The sequence below is a fragment of the Doryrhamphus excisus genome, linkage group LG21 (genome assembly GCF_037039965.1).
Source record: "Doryrhamphus excisus strain RoL-2023G ecotype Guam linkage group LG21, RoL_Dexc_Guam_v1.1, whole genome shotgun sequence".
NCBI lineage: Eukaryota > Metazoa > Chordata > Actinopteri > Syngnathiformes > Syngnathidae > Doryrhamphus > Doryrhamphus excisus.
In genome coordinates, this window is record NC_136377.1 from 5,121,162 (window position 1) to 5,138,771 (window position 17,610).

A 17,610-nucleotide genomic window follows, 5' to 3' on the forward strand; every position below is an offset into this window, starting at 1 on the left:
ATGAATGAATGAAAATCTGTTACTTTTCCTTTTTGCATTCCATGCATGTTTAAGTACAGTGGGAAATTCCAGTTGTTTTTCATCCCAGCCCAACTAAAACATGTTTGCCACATTATTTGATTATCTACTTCGTCAACCTATGGAATAACCGCTAAACACACGTTAGCTGATGATCATGTTGCCACTTTTGCTCCAAAGAAGCTGCAACATAAATAATAAATGATGGGGGAGATAACAACAAGTTCTCCATTTTCCCAGCCGGGTTGCTTAAAGTCTCGTTAGTGATCATGATTGACTGCAGCTGATGGTGTCTCTCTGGCAGCATAAAAGGATTTCTTGGAGCACCAGGATGAGTCCATGTAAACTTCTGTCCATCCAGATTACGGCAGCAAGATTAAATTCCTTTGCCGTTCTCTGTCACTTTGTAGTACTACCCCCCCCCCCCCCCCCCACACACAAAAAAACTATTTAATAAAAGAAACACGAAGAAATCCCAAGAAAGCAAACTCTGAACTGAGTTTCACTTGCATCCTTGGAGAGTTTGGGAAGGTACCTTGGAAAGAAAAAGGATAAAAAAAAAAAAAAAAGTTCTTGAAGAGTTCTCCAGCCCTGAAGATGTTCCCTCGCTCTGACTGGAATATTTAATTATGACAACAATGGAAAGTGAACGTTACACATCATAGTAACCGCTTTCCTTGGGACCTCGGAATTTCGTCTGATTGGATGTTCGTCAAAAGTCTCCCAACGTAAGACGTCTTATCCTCTGGAAGTTTCATGAGTTATCTTCAAAAAGTGAGTCAAATATTTTTTTTGTCATAATTTTCATTGTTTTTTTGTTTTTTTTTTACAGTATTGGTGCCGTTAAGTTTAAGTCTAAGTATTAGAAATAAACATTTTACTTTACAACCGGTCACTAAAGCGCCTTCCCTTAAAGGGGAAGTGCGCTTTTTTAGGAATTTTACCCATCATTCACAATCCTTATGAAACATCAACACATTTATTTCCATACTACTCATTTTCATAATACGTATGTAAACACTATGGTGAGTCATCAGTGAATTCATCAAGAATTGGAGTCTTTGTGCTTTTTCTTTGACTTTGAGTGGGCATGGCAGCATTGAATTGCTAAGCCACTTTCGCTTATGCAAATTCCGTAGTCTGGGGAATTCAGCGAGCTTGTTCTATTAGCTGGGGGCACATTGGACATGCTCTAGATCCATTTGGCTGCCAGCTGCCAGACATTCACTTCTGTTAACCTCCATCAGCCCGGCAAGGCTATTAGAGGTGAACTGTGAGCGATATATCTTTGGTACAACAATGGCCGACACTTAGCTTTTTATTTGAAATATTTCAAAGTGTTACAATAATCTGGCTTTTCTGCTTGCTATGTCCAAGCGTGGTGTGTGTGAGCCAAACATTTAGCGATAGCTAAATCTCTTTATTCAGCCACCGCATGTCCGACATGATAGAGTACAGAAAAGTTAGCCTCCTCTTTAATGCGGAAGTGGTAAGTTCTTATTCTGTATTTCTTTCCCACGCTGTTTAAAACTTATGACTGAGTATTATTACTACATCAAGAAACAATACAAGCAGTTGATGTTTGCTAAATACAAGGATGAAGGTCTTGAACCAGTCATGATGTGCTATATATATATATATATATATATATATATATATATATCACTATATTGACACTTACTATGGTACCCATTATGTCATTGGATGCTCATATCACCTTGTACTTCAGTAAGTGACCATTACAATTACATTAATTTTGTGAGAATAAAGTCAAAATATAAAGAGGAAAAAAAAGTGATATTCTAACAAAATTAGCAAATACAATAAACCTGTAATGTTATGAGGTATATTAAAGACAAAAATATATAATATTAAGAGGAAAAATTGGTTGCATAAAGATAAATTATTAAAGAAACAACTTTTTAAAGTTGAAATATTAAGTTATTACATTCCACATTGTAAAAATATAATTTAACAACAGGAAAAATCAGCAGTAATTTTGACAAAAAATAAAAAAGCAAAACAAAAAAACTCCCCAAAAAACTATATTAGGAAAGCAGGAAGTCAACAAATGTAACATTATAAAGCTTGGGAATGGAAACCTATTTAGTTCAGGGACCGTTTGCCTTTGTGGTTCTGTATGACTTCAAGTGGTGCATTTTTTTTTTTTTTTAATACTGTGGTCTCTTCACCTTCAAGTAACTTCCAAATGTCATTCTATGGTCATATCACCTCGTACTTTGGTACGGGACACAAAATTCCAAAAAAAAAAAAAAAAAAAAAAAAAAAAACTATATTAGGAAAGCAGGAAGTGAACAAATGTAACAGTTACTGATTGTAAAAGTACCAGATGGAGGGGCAGGATTTAATAAGCTTTGCTTCTTCCTACTCCTTTTGGACATGTGGAACTGTGAACTGATTATGTGATGCATTCAATTGTAATCTGATGCATGTTCAAATGAAATTAAACCATTACATTTACAACAAAAAATAGATAATTGGTCCCCTTTTTAATGTTAGTAAAACACAGTTTAACAAAGTGTGACTGTAAAGGTTGCAAATCTCTCAAGAAACCCAAATAAAGTAATTTCAAAAGAAATATTGCTGAAAACGGCAAATCACTTTCAGACTCGAAAGCACAATCCGATATGACGAAGTGTAGTTCATCATCATCTTGTTGCAAGTACTGCAATATTGAGCTGTCGCCGGTCAATAAATACATATTGTGTTATGTGGGCTGTAATTGAGCATACGAATCCACGGGATGTTTTTGACTGTGGGTACACTGATCGCTAGACACGGATGTTTCTTTGGAAATGATTCCTGGTGAAAGATGTTTGTATTGGTGCTGGTCCTCGTTACTGCTGCCATGACAACCTGTGAAACCTGGATGGGCTATGATGCAGGGATCAGCATATAATACGTTTTATAATTGTACTGTTACACATCTTGTAGTAGGTAAGAGAGTTAACTCATTTGGGATTAACTTCTTCCTTACCTCAGTCTACTTGAAAAAGAAGCGCTCCTCCTCTCTATTGTTTTCCCCACGGTGATTGTTTTCCAACAACGTCCGGAATTAGAAAATGCAAAAACAGAAAGTACCAAGAGAAAACATACCTGCCAAATGTATTATACTACATCCTTATATCAAGCTCGTCCTCCGAGGAGACATTTCTCCAGAAAACAGGAAGGCACTGAAGCTTCGTCTTGTGAATATTTCACTCCTCTGTCCTATAAAGCTTTGTTACACAGGAGGAGTTGAACGACGACATCAATAAAACAACCACAATGACACTCGGTAAAAGAATCAGGATAATCTGAGCCTGAATTATGATTATGCAGTATGTAAAATGTTGTCGAAGATTGTATTATGGCCATAATGAAACGTTGAAATAATTTGAATATCATATATAAAACTTCTTGCAAAGGAAAATGTTGCAATTTTAGGAAATAAATTGTATATCCTTGAGAAAAACTTAAAAAAAAAAACAAAATAATGAAGTTAAAGTTGACCTAATATTATGAGTGTGACCAACCACAGCAGAGTGGGCGTGTCTGGAGGCGGTCCATGGGTGGAATACATTAAAACCAACCGTTTTCAGGGGGAAACATGAAATCCAAAGAAATACAGCTGAATAGGTGCAGATCCTAGAAGATCCTAGAAAGCTTTCCATGCTGGTTATTGTGTGTTGCTGCTCTATTGGAGTCCACAACTTAATACAAAGGGACGAAAAATGAGCATAATAGGTCCCCTAATAATTATGTTCATTCATTTTCTACCGCTTATCCTCACGAGGGTCGCGGTGGGTGCTGGAGCCTATCCCAGCTGTCTTTGGGCAAAAACGACTTCATTCTTGTGCCAGTGTAATATTTTCATTAAAAATTCCGACTTTAATATTAACCTTATTTACATAATTATTTTGGACGAGTGGTTAGCAAACTGGCCTCACAGCTCGGAGATGTGAGTTCAATTCCACCAGTCCAGGTGGCCAGCCAATCACAGGGCACATATAGACAAACAACCATTCACACTCACATTCATACCTATGGACAATTTGGAGTCGCTAATTAACCTAGCATGTTTTTGTAATGTGGGAGGAAACCGGAGTACCCGGAGAAAACCCACACATGCACGGGGAGAACATGCAAACTCCACACAGAGATGGCCGAGAGTGGAATTGAACACCGGTCTCCTAGCTGTGAGGTCTGCGCGCTAACCACTTGACCGCCGTGCCGTATTTTCATTAAAAAAAATAGTTTCAGCTTTTTCCTGAGCTGATTTTGGCTTGAGCACTTTAAATTCCGGATGCCCTTCCTGACGAATACCAATGATGCTTAATAGTGGGGATTCAAACTCAGGGTGTTTGCTCTGAAGTCCAGAATGCTAACCACTACGTCACAGCTCCTTTTTTGTTCTGGGAGCCAAGTACATTCATTCATTCATTTTCTACCGCTTATCCACACGAGGGTCGTGGGGGGTGCTGGAGCCTATCCCAGCTGCCTTCGGATGAGAGGCGGGGTACACCCTGGACTGGTGGCCAGCCAATCACAGGGCACATATAGACAAACAACCATTCACACTCACATTCATACCTATGGACAATTTGGAGTCGCTAATTAACCTAGCATGTTTTTGGAATGTGGGAGGAAACCGGAGTACCCGGAGAAAACCCACGCATGCACGGGGAGAACATGCAAACTCCATACAGAGATGGTGGAGGGTGGAATTGAACCCTGGTCTGACAATATATTGCACTGTAATTTAATTTCTAATACGTCACCTTGCATTGCTCCTTATTTCACTTTTTTGTTCTGTATGCTAGCAGCCCCGTCTCCACTTGCAAGGCAATTCCATTCATGCTAAGGTGCTGAAATCAATGCAGACTCCTCTTCCTGCTTTTTTGGAGGCGGCAAACGAGGGAAAAAGGCGCACATCCATATGGCAATATATTGAGGATATATCGCGGATGCGTACTTGATAGTTGCCTTCCTATTGTGTTCCTTTGTTAGCGTCCAAACAGGCCAGTAAGGAAGAAGTTAAAATCCTGGCATTGTTTGCAATGCGCCACAGCTGTGCCTCTGCGAGGGGGGGAAAAAAAGATGGCAAACAGCAAAGACAGTTGACAGTGTGTCCTCTGTGTTTACATGCGCGTGTGTTTGCTGTCAGGTTTCTTTTGCAGCGACACCATATGAGGAAAAAAAAAAAACAAAATATGGAAAAAACTGAACCCCCAAATCAACAGCCATTTGTGCAGCTGTCATGTCCTATCTCGGCCACTGCAGGTTTTTGCCGCGGGGCCTCTCGGGGGCCGCCACTGTTCCTCCCGCGGCTGTCTTTTCCAATGAGCCCAATGACAAGAGATTCCGAAAGCGAGGCCGCACCCCGTTCCTATCTTATCCATGCAAACAGATGCTCTTCAGCCACAGGGGGATTTATTTGCAGGAAAACATGTTGACATGAGTCGGCCAAAGGATGATAGCGCCTTTGCTACCAAACGGGACCAGGAACCTGCAGGAGTTACAGGATATTCAGAACAGGGTCACAGTTTGTCCACGTTAGCATTAACTAGCACTTCATAGTGATTCACTTTTTAAACAAATATTGGTTGCATAAAGATGAATTATTAAAGAAAAAAAGTTTGTAAATTTTGTAAACATTGTAAAAATATAATTTAACAAGAAAAAACAGCAGCAAAAATCAGTAATTTTACTATCATAGAGTGAAAATATTAAGAGAAAAAGGTTGCATGCACTTTTTTAAACAAATATCTGATTTTTTTTTTCAATACGTCACGTCTTAATGATCTTTTCTTGTAATATTATTGACTTTGTCCTGACAAACTCTACAAAAAAAAAACTTGTACCAGTGTAATATTTTAGGGGAAAATTATGACTAATATTAATCTTATTTACATAATAATTATTATTATTTTGGCTACACAATGGTTAGCACATAGACCAGCTTGAATACCCGAGTTCAATTCCATCTGTGTGGACTCTGTAATTCTGAGAGAATAAAGTCAAAATACAAAGAGAAAAAAAAGTGGTATTTTAACAAAATTAGCAAACACAATAAACTTGTAATGTTATGAGGTATATTAAAGACAAAAATATATAATAAGAGGAAAAATTGGTTGCATAAAGATGAATTATTAAAGAAAAAAATGTGTGTTTGTAAATTTTGTAAACATTGTAATATATATAATTTAACAAGAAAAAACGACAGCAAAAATCAGGAGTAATTTTACGATCATAAAGTGAAAATATTAAAAGAAAAAGGTCGCAATTTAAGGAGAAAATTTAGCATGGTTAGCATGGAGGTCGGGACAACCTGGGTTTGATTCTCTGTTTGGACATCTCTGTGTAGAGTTTGCATGTTGCAGCCCCCATCCTACCCCCCCCCCCCCCCCACCCTTGTGAGGATAAGCGGTAGAAAATGAATGAATAAATTAATGAATATTGCCAAAAAATAAATGTACAAAAAACACTGACATTACATATATAATAATTTAAAAAATTACTTCAAATATGAATTTAGATGTATTTTGATTTCTATTAGTTTACATATTTTTATTCTATTTTTTAAATATGAAAAATAATTTTATTACTTGGCTGCACGGCGGTCGAGTGGTTAGCGCGCAGACCTCACAGTTAAGAGACCAGAGTTTAATTCCACCTTCGGCCATCTTTGCATGGAGTTTGCGTTCCAAAAACATGCTAGGTTAATTAGCGACTCCAAATTGTCCATAGGTATGAATGTGAGTGTGAATGGTTGTTTGTCTATGTATATGTGCCCTGTGATTGGTTGGCGACCAGTCCAGGTTGTACCCTGCCTCTCGCCCGAAGACAGCTGGGATAGGCTCCAGCACCCCCGCAACCCTCGTGAGGATAAGCGGTAGAAAATGAATGAATGAATAATTATCGGTCATGCCTAGTTGAACTACAATGATCCATTAGCGGTAGTAGGCAACTGTAAAAACGTGTTTTACATGTTTTTAAGCCTTTTAACCGGGGCGGGTAACCTGTGGGTCATACACGGCCTGCAAAGAGCAGTTATTCCTGCCTGCCTAAAAACCAAAAAGCACATAAAGGACCCAAAAGCCAAATGCATCTCTCTTTTATTGAAAGCAAAATGTCTTCTGCTTTAACAGCATCTCCAAAAGACTCCCCGCCTTGGCAGTGACAACAGTCTAAGGAAGTTGGAGAAAACTTTTTTTTTTACTCCGCCAACTTGTTTGAGTGAGAAGCTGTGATATTTATGTCATTCTTCCTTGAACCCCCCCACACCCCCCCCCCCCCGCCCCCGCCGTACAAACTGCTGACAGAGGATGACTAAAAGCTAGCTGCACTTCCGCCCACATCAGCACCAAACTTTGTCGTTAAATGTCGGCTTCAACTTGCAGAAAGTTTAGGTGCCGTACGTGAGCTCATGGCGGCCCCCTGCCGGACGCTTTCTAAGCGAGTCTTCTCCCGTTAATGAGGAGGCTTGACAGGCGCAGGCAGAAAAGCGCCTCCATACATATTCAACAGCTTCTTTTATTTGGATAGCATTAACCTCGCTGTCACCCTCGCCTTGCCAAAGGAGAAAAAACACACACGTTGTAGTGTTTCCAGGAAAAAAAAAAAAAAAGAGGTTAAAGTCTGAGTTTGTTCTTTGTTTGGCCTCAAGGCTGCTAAGAGGGTACCGCTTAGTACAAAACAACACACGCTAGCTCATTTCCACCTGACATTTTCGGATTTATATCATTTTCAAAGCCAACATTTAGCTGAATGAGGGTTGTTAGCCATGTTGAGGTTAATACTGTGTACAGTACAAGATGACATTTCATTTAGAAAGCTTAGGAATGGAAAACTGTTTAGTTCAGGGACCGTTTGCCTTTGTGGTTCTGTATGACTTCAAGTGGTGCATTTTTTTTTATTACTGTGGTCGCTTCACCTTCAAGTAACTTCCAAATGTCATTGTATGGTCATATCACCTTGTACTTTGGTACGGGACAAAAAAATTACATTTTTTTGTATTAAATTAAAAAACATATATATATATATATATATATTTTTTTTTTAATTATATTTTTTATTTTTTTAATTAAATAGAAAATATTTTTTTAATTAAAAAAACTGTATTATGGAAAGCAGGAAGTGAACAAATGTAACAGTTACTGATCGTAATTATATTTTTTATTTTTTTAATTAAATAAAAAAAAATTTTTTTAATTTGAAAAAATAAAAATAAAAAACCAAACTGTATTACGGAAAGCAGGAAGTGAACAAATGTAACAGTTACTGATTGTAAAAGTACCAGATGGAGGGGTAGGATTTAATAAGCTTCTTCCTACTCCTGTGGAACTGTGAACTGATTATGTGATGCATTCAATTGTAATCTGATGCATGTTCAAATGAAATAAAACCATTACCAAATTGTGGTGTGAATCTTACGCCATTTTCTCAGCCATGTTTTTCGATTCTTATTTTTCCTGACAAAATGTTTCTTGAAATGCTGAAATGGTGTCCATGTACAGAAAAATGGTGGATGCGGGGGCCATTCTGATACGTTTTGTCCTTTTTAAAGATGCTAAAACCAATGCAATGTAGGTGAATATGCTAAGCTACCTGAACATAACCGACCATAATCTTGGCTTTTTTGTCATAGGTGACGAAGCATATTAGTGTATGATTTTATACACTAATATGCTGACAGGCGGACAGGAAGTGACATCAGGGGTTCAGAGTCGAGTTTTAGCCTGGCGTGGGTTACGTCCACAACAGCAGCCTATGTTTTTATTAGGGGTTTTTATGCCTTTTGTGAGAGTCTGGTGCTTGTGTGTCTCACTGAACATTACAGTAAGATTACTGATTACACCTGACCTGTGTATAAAACTACAGCGTCTTTGAATGTGTCTTCTAAATGCCTGACATTTTTTTTTCCGGATTCCTTTATGTTTATGCTAGTGATTATTATTATAGTTTGCAGTCGTATTTATAGTTCTAGTATCTGTGTGAGCTAATCTTTATATCTAATGATATAACAGTGAGCATGTAATGTGGGTACATGCATGGTACATACGTAGATGTAGTATACCGTATATACATATGAAAGATGCATTTGGAGCATGGAGCCCTGCGGGCCTAAGTAAGGACCATGGCAATGTTGCATCTCCAACTTCTGGCTTTGATGAATAAAAGATGGCAGCTCATCTTGTGCCGCTTTCCTATTGGACGTGAAATATTTATATGTGTAAAGACAAGCGCAGGTACCACAGCACAGTCGAGTCAAGGAGACAAATCTATATCATCCACATCTTCAAATAAAAAAAAAAAAAAAATATATATATATATATATATATATATATATATATATACACACACAGGTATATATTAGCCTTTTTTTGAGGGGGGGTATTTCGCTGGGTATAATTAATCAGCTGATGTTTACACCCATCTGATAGCCTCGGGAAATGTCTTAGGGAAAAAAGGAAGTTTCTGCCTCAGCACAAAGTCAAAAGAAGAGATGAGAAGTTCATCTTATGGCTCCGGGGGTGGTGGGGGGGTCGGGGGGAGTCGCTTCCTATTTCTTCTATTCCACTTTAAAGCCAGTCACAAAGTTGGCAGACTGACCAATAAATTCTCTGACCGCCAAACAGCATCACATTCAGCACTTCCCAAAACCCTCATTGGGGGTCCCAGCAGGACCTAAAAATGGCAGAAAATGCCACTTTTCTGGGGCATTGTTTTTTTTCAACAACAGGTAGTCCCAAAACTAAAGATGGCGCTGGTGGTTTGGGTGTCACTTAATATCTCAATTCATCACCTCCCACAGGCTCATCTGACCTAAAAATGGCAGAAAATGCCACTTTTCTGGGGCATTGTTTTTTTTCAGGACGGCACGGCGGTCGAGTGGTTAGAGCGCAGACCTCACGGGTAGAAGACCAGGGTTAAATTCCACCCTCGGCCATCTCTGTGTGGAGTTTGCATGTTCTCCCCGTGCATGCGTGGGTTTTCTCCGGGTACTCCGGTTTCCTCCCACATTCCAAAAACATGCATAAATCCTCTGACCGCCAAATAGCATCACATTCAGCATTTCCCAAAAGCCTCATTGGGGGTCCCAGCAGGACCTAAAAATGGCAGAAAATGCCACTTTTCTGGGGCATTGGTTTTTTCAACAACAGGTAGTCCCAAAACTAAAGATGGCGCTGGTGGTTTGGGTGTCCCTTATCTCAATTCCTCACCTCCCACAGGCTCATCTGACCTAAAAATGGCAGAAAATGCCACTTTTCTGGGGCATTGTTTTTTTTTTTCAGGACGGCACAGCGGTCAAGTGGTTGGAGCGCAGACCTCACGGCTAGGAGACCAGGGTTCAATTCCACCCTCGGCCATCTCTGTGTGGAGTTTGCATGTTCTCCCCGTGCATGCGTGGGTTTTCTCCGGGTACTCCGGTTTCCTCCCACATTCCAAAAACATGCATAAATCCTCTGACCTCCAAACAACATCACATTCAGCACTTCCCAAAACCCTCATTGGGGGTCCCAGCAGGACCTAAAAATGGCAGAAAATGCCACTTTTCTGGGGCATTGGTTTTTTCAACAACAGGTAGTCCCAAAACTAAAGATGGCGCTGGTGGTTTGGGTGTCCCTTATCTCAATTCCTCACCTCCCACAGGCTCATCTGACCAAAAATGGCAGAAAATGCCACTTTTCTGGGACATTTTTTTTTTTCAACAACAGGTAGTCCCAAAACTAAAGATGGTGCTGGTGGTTTGGGTGTCCCTTATTATCTAACTTCCTCACCTCCCACAGGCTCATCTGACCTAAAAATGGCAGAAAATGCCACTTTTCCAAGGTGTTGTTTTTCACCAAAGTGGTGGGATGGGGGGACCCTTACGCAAAATATTTTTCTTCCACAGATTCCTTCCACACTCTGGGGTGTTGATTCTCAACATGCTGTTTATGATGTTATCACTTTCCAGATCCTTTAACATGTTCAAGAGTGTCATTTTCATCATTCATTGACTTCTCCAAAGAGTGTCTTAGGATGTCAACTGTCACTTTGGCTTTGATGCGCTGCCAGCGACGTGACTACCAGTCCATCAATCAATCGTATTGCGACTTCTTCTTTTCTTTATGCACAGTATTAATTAATAACAACGAAACCAGTACCGACTTTAAGATCCCTAAAGCGTGATGGTTGTGGTCTCTTGAAGGGTTTCTCTTTCTTCCCGTCCGTCCTGTCCGTCCGTCCGTCCGTCCCCTCTCTCCTCCTCCAGAGTCTTGTTATCTCAGTCTTGGGTTAGCCAAGGGTGTCAGAAGCCCGACGTGACACACACAATAAATTGCTTGTTAGCCTTCAAGTCAACTAACAAGCAAACTAACAATCGCCAGCGACCGGACGGCCCTGCCCCACTGTAAGAAAACCGACTTTTAATGAGCCTTCAAAATCAAACGTAAAGAAAGATGAAAGATGGCGTGGATATTGTTCAACTATTGTCTTTACCATCCGTGAATATTCATAATGCTGCTTTATGACGGTACGGTGTGCTGTTAGTGTGTGGACGCGCCATCGTTGCCTTGTCGTCACACGCAAGGTACCGATTTATGATGAGCGCTCACATTAAGACGCTCACTCTTTGAAAAAATAATAAATAAATGGCAATATAAGGACATGGAAATCAAACACCGAGTCATTCCGAATTCACAGCAATGGTCGTTAACTAATTACAGGACCCTCTTAAAAGCACTTGACATGCATTCCAAGGTCCTTTGTGACTTTTAACATAATTTTTAATATTATATTTTATTCTAATGATATATTATTATCATCTAATTTAATCACTTTTTCTTTTTCCACTTATTTTATACTCAATTTGATTATAATGATATATTACGTCTAATCTACGGGAGTTAAATTGTCTTCCAACCTTTTAATCATCTTTTATTCTTTTCTTAGCTGACTACTTTCATTGCCTCCATGCAGAAAAGTGAATTTATCGACTTTGTATTATTGGATAATTGGTTAATTATCCATTGCCTATATTGCCATCACTGTATTACTGCAACTTTCATGACTTTTTGGCTTCTTTCGAGTTGTTTTTTTTCTCATTCCTGTCGTACAAGATGGCAGTTATCATTAATAACCGGTGGGAGGAGCCATTACAACACTTACTCTACAAATTTCTGTTGATTTAATTATATCTATAACCACCCTGCACTGCTTTGTTGGGTTTTTTTTTTCTTCCGTGATATTTAAATTGAATCCAGTGCTCACTGGTTAATTAAACAAACCAACACAATCCCTCCTGACATTTTCATAAAGACATTTTCACCACGCGGAGATTAACATTAAGCAGATTTCAATCGCTAATTGCCTCCTCTGACGTGGGAGCTAATCATGTTTGTATTGTGTGGAGAACGCTTCAGCTTATTGCTGCAGGTGGATAAATGATTGGTCTTTGTATAAAATGAATGCATTTGGATCAGTGGTTCTCAACCGGTGGCTCACAACCCAAAAGTGGGTGCGGAGCTTTGCCTGTTTGAACCTCGGCCCATATCGTAAGTTTGAGAAAACGCAGAGGTGTTTTGCAGTTAATGTTGAGCTACAAGCTATTTTGAATGGTAAGCCTTGGAAGATAGATGGCTCTTTCGGCAAGACCGAATGTATTTGTTTGTATCTACTGTCGCTTTAAGAGGAATTGTCACAGTTTGCAGTCTCAAATCCCAATTAATGGAGAAACTGAAGAACCTTGAGAATGTGCTGCAGCACTGCAGGTATTGTTTATTGTCATTTATACGCTGCTGAGTGTCCCAACTAGACAGTGTTTTTTTTTTTAGATGCTAGCTAAAATTTGTGTTACAGGCATAGTCCAACCATTTGGAGGGCTGTGTCACCTTAGTATGCGGGGGGAGTAAGGCGGAAGTGAGTGAGCACAAACATACAGCGCCAGTAAGGTTTGCAAGGGAATTTATTAGCATTATTATTATTATTTATTTGTTTTTCTGCATGAACTGCTGTTTTTTTTTTTGTCAAAGACGGCAAAATAAAACATGCATGTATCATACTTCCACATCATTGACGTCACCAGACTGAGAAAAGTGTGATAAAGTGTGTGTAAAAGAGTGTTTGTATGTGTTTATGTCTCTGTAAAAGAGTGTTTGGAAGTCGTGTATAAGCTATATAAGCTAAGTATATGGGCGCCGTCCTATTTCTACTACTGACAGTTCTTGAGTACTGAGTCACCATTACATGTTGTTTTTAGAGATGGATATTTGAGTGATGGACAGTTGATCTTACCGAAGTCTAGTTTTTGTACATTGAGTTTGTTTTCATAACAAACATTTCAACATTATGTTGATAGATGTATTTATTCATTCATTCATTCATTTTCTACCGCTTATCCTCACAACGGTAATGAGGGGTGCTGGAGCCTATCCCAGCTGTCTTTGGGCGAGAGAGGTGGGGTACACCCTGGACTGGTGGCCAGCCAATCACAGGGCACATATAAACAAACAACCATTCACACTCACATTCATACCTATGGACAATTTGGAGTCGCTAATTAACCTAGCATGTTTTTGGAATGTGGGAGGAAACCGGAGTACCCGAAGAAAACCCACGCATGCACGGGGAGAACTTGCAAACTCCACACGGAGGGTGGAATTGAACTCGGGTCTCCGAGCTGTGAGGCCTGCGTGCTAACCACTTGCAGCTTAGGTGTATTTAAAAACTTCATATTTCATAAATCATATTTCAAAGGTACACTTAGTAGAGATAACAACTTTTTTTTTAAATCTGTGATTAATTGTGATTAATTAAGAGTTAACTATGGACATGATGGGATTAATCATGATTAAATATCTTAATCGATTGTCAGCCTTCTTGTTTGCTAACTTCCTAACAACCTTTAAGACACTTTGACAAGTTACTGGTGTGTGAGTGACAAGAAGAAAAGCTCTGAATCACTTAGGGAGAAGTCATTTGGCAACACCTGGTTGTTTTGCATGTATAAATGTTTTTCTAGGGGAAAACGTCTTATATTTGGTTTATTACAGTACTTTCTACTTAATCAAACATCTTAACATCATAATTTGATGTAAATCTGCACCCTTGAGCACATTTCTTTAATCCACTCATAAATGGAAATATTGATGAGCAGTAAATGTATTTATCAAGTAAATATAAGACAGATTTACAAGAATCCACAAGATTGCGTTTCGTCATGCAAATGAGAGTATTAGCATTTCCTCACCGAGAGCTTAATCACTTTGAACTATGGAGTCGGGGCAGACACTTCTCGCATAATAAATCACGGGGACAATATTATCGCTGGGATTTAAGAGGTGCAGGGGTGGGGGGGTGGGGGGTGTTCATCATAAAAGTGTGGCTCTGACCCACCCTGCATGACGCCTAATTTCCTGTTTCGCATTTCCATTTCCCGAGGTGTTTTAATAAAACACTTAAAAAGGAGTACTGTATGAAATCTAATACCTCATATAGTACTAGTATGTGTGTCTGCGTGTACCTGCGGGGGTTGTGTCTTCTCTCGGCTCCAGGGTGGTTTAGAAAGTGTGTGTCGGATGGTTCCATTTGGAAAAAAATAAAAAAAAACGGTCCCAAAACATATCAGTAATTCCAGAAGGTTCCCAAGGAGAGCCTCATAGGATTTTATCATTTCTGGCCTAAATAGGCTTTGCTGGCATTGGCTGGCTTATATTAACATTGGGAAAGATTCAATCCCTCAATGGTAGAACATCTTGAAAGGATTTTTTTTTTTCACTGGAAATTCTTCCGGAAATTCCACCGGAAGTGCTTGCTTGGTTGGTTTTGGTTTTTCCTTGACTTTGTCACCAAAGTACTCACCAAGTACGAGGTTTGTAATCCATTCAAATTAGTTTTAATGTTGATGATATGGTGTTAAAATGATGTCAAAACCTCCTAAAAACCATGTTTTCCGCCAATGATTCATAAACTCGGTCGATATTTCCTTCCAGATATTTATTTTGTGATTGATTGTTTTGTATTTTCAAACCACATTGAGTTTGTTTGTGAGATATTTTTGAAACATTGAATGGTGCCCCCCTACTGGTGGGCACCATAAAATTATTTGGTCAAAATTTTGACCAAAATTTGGTCAAAATTATTTGGAAGGCATGCTAGCATAAATGTAATGGAGATACCCTCAAAATTTTATAATCATTACACAAATAGTTAATGACTTATTGCCAATTCGTTGCCAAGTCTCGCCCGTGCCATTGCTTCATAATAACAATAATAATAATAATAATACATTTTATTTGTATAGCGCTTTTCAAAATACTCAGACACTTTACAGAAAAATGGAGTTGAATAAAAAAAAGTAAACAATGTAAAAGATACGTTAAAATACAACATTCATTCTTTTATACACACTTAAAACATAGGTAAAATGTTTCATCTGAATTTCGTAGAAATGTTTTTCTGCAGTTCCAGTAGTTGTCGGGAAGACAAAACGTTCAAGAATAAATGAACGCTAGCATGTAACTGTACACCAGCGTGTTACCGTCCATTGGAGGCACGCTAATACCCGAAGCGTATAAATATTAACTTCACATCCTTCTCATACTTTCTGATTTAATTTCCTCCCACCAAAGACCCTCGCCACCTTTCGCGGCACGCTACTAGAACTCCAAAAGAAAGTATCGGGTCATCAGTGTGAACGCCTCCCCAAGGCTACGCATCGTCTCAAAGCATCAACAACAAACCTTCCATAAAACAGCCTTTTTACGCCTTGTTCCCCTCCTGCTCCCTCGCCTCTTTCATTCCATTTATATTTATTCAGCTCGCCGCATTCCCGTGGCCTAAAAGTTGACATTTCAACAGAGATCCTCGGTATCTAAAATAGCGAGAACCATGCGGCTTCTCATGAAAGACTTAAAAAAAAAAAAAAGATCCGCCTAACAAATGAATAATATCCACGACGGCGGTGTTTTTTTGTTTTTTTTTTTTCTCTTTTACGTCGCCCTCCAGCATTATTGGTGGCCTTGGTAAAGATAAGCTCATTACTTTTACAGCGATTTGGCTCGTCTTCGCCAAGGGTACCAATAACTCTGGAGGGCAATACATGTACGTATATATCGCCCTCCTCCAGTCTGCTTTATCTCATATGTTTTCAAAATGCACAAGCTTTTCTTTGCAGGAATTGATATATTTTTTTAAAAGTGTAAAGAACATGAAGCTGTTCATGCTACCTTCCCATCACTTGCATCGACCTCGTCTTCTAAAAATGTATCTGTAATTAATATTTAACAACACTACAATTGCATGGATTTATTCTGTTTACTTTATACGCTTCTAACATTTTATTTCATGAGAAAAATGTAAAGGTTACCATATGTAAAGATGGGGCGTTATGGCCGTTTTATTTGATGGCACCGATTTTAAAGCTGCAGACGTCATTGCGTATCTAAAACAGACCCGTCAAGTCACCAAATGACGCGTTTTTCAGTGACTTGATGCACAGTATAACCTATCTACTGCATGCAAATAAATTCCTGAAAAAATAATAAAATAAAAAAAAATCCTGCCGCAAGGCATGCTGGGTAGCTGATGCTACTGTACCAACACACTGCAAATTTTTCTTTACTTGATTGCAAAATATGCAAATGAGCCATATTCTTGATTGCCAGTGTTTTGTCGTTCGTAGTTCATATTGTTTCTGCCACTAGACTACCCAGCATGCCTTGCGAACACTTGTGAATAACAGTCTAAGTTACGTGTTATGTTTAGCACTTAGCGGTAGTTCATTTATGCGATGCTTTAATTTGTTGTATTGTATTATATTTTGTTGCACCGTGAGCAAATTTATCTGTGGCGGTCCAAATGTAGTCTTGGCGGACCGCCACAATTTTGCAACCTCCTTGGAAAGAGTCATTCAAAAACAGTGATGTATCTACTTTATTGGAAAGCTAATATAATTTCATGATTGTCCGGCATTTTCATTTCCACTTTTATTTCCAAACTACAGATTTGTTTTGTCAATAGATATAAAATGTCCACACATGGAGCGTACAACTATAACTTTGATTGTTTTGCATTTTGTTGGCATTTGCATTTTAACTGTGCCGTTATACGGCATTGAATCCCACATTGTTCTCCTTTTTATTGCTAATGGAATTCACAGCATCATAACAGTCTGGGGAAATTTCGACATTGATGTGAGACCCAGGAGTTGCAGTCGACTTGGCTGGCAAATTAAGTTTTTTTTTTTTTTTCCTTTTTAAATGAAAACGTGTTTTCTAATGACAACATTTTCTGGACCTTTGACAGACTTGAGAGTTTAGATTTTGACCTCCTATTAAGCCAAAGTGATTTTTCTAATGATGTTCTAACTGTAGTGTGTGTCTCTAGAGTCGATTTATGAGCACCAAACGTGGCAAAAAAAAAAAAAAAAACATCTCCGTCGCTTGCTCCACTTTTGAGAGAAGATGTGCTGAAATAGATGCTTTTAAAGTTGTGTTTTCATGCCGCCGTGAAAAGAAAAAGCTCCTATCTCATCGACGTGATATCGCCTCTGACCTGCCTCTGGCTAGAACGCAGTACGTGTTAGTGATATACGGCATCATAGCA

At 38.9% G+C, this 17,610-nt stretch overlaps 1 protein-coding gene across 1 annotated transcript in view; it reads left to right on the plus strand.

The window, feature by feature from the left end:
• The first annotated feature begins 463 nt into the window (after positions 1 to 463).
• galnt10 (polypeptide N-acetylgalactosaminyltransferase 10) overlaps positions 464 to 17,610 on the plus strand; it is a 127,595-nt gene continuing 110,448 nt past the window's right edge. Inside the window, exon 1 of the mRNA XM_058086511.2 lies at positions 464 to 792. Within this exon, the coding sequence (XP_057942494.2) occupies positions 775 to 792 (18 nt within the window). The 5' untranslated portion in view covers positions 464 to 774. The remainder of the gene's footprint in view (positions 793 to 17,610) is intronic.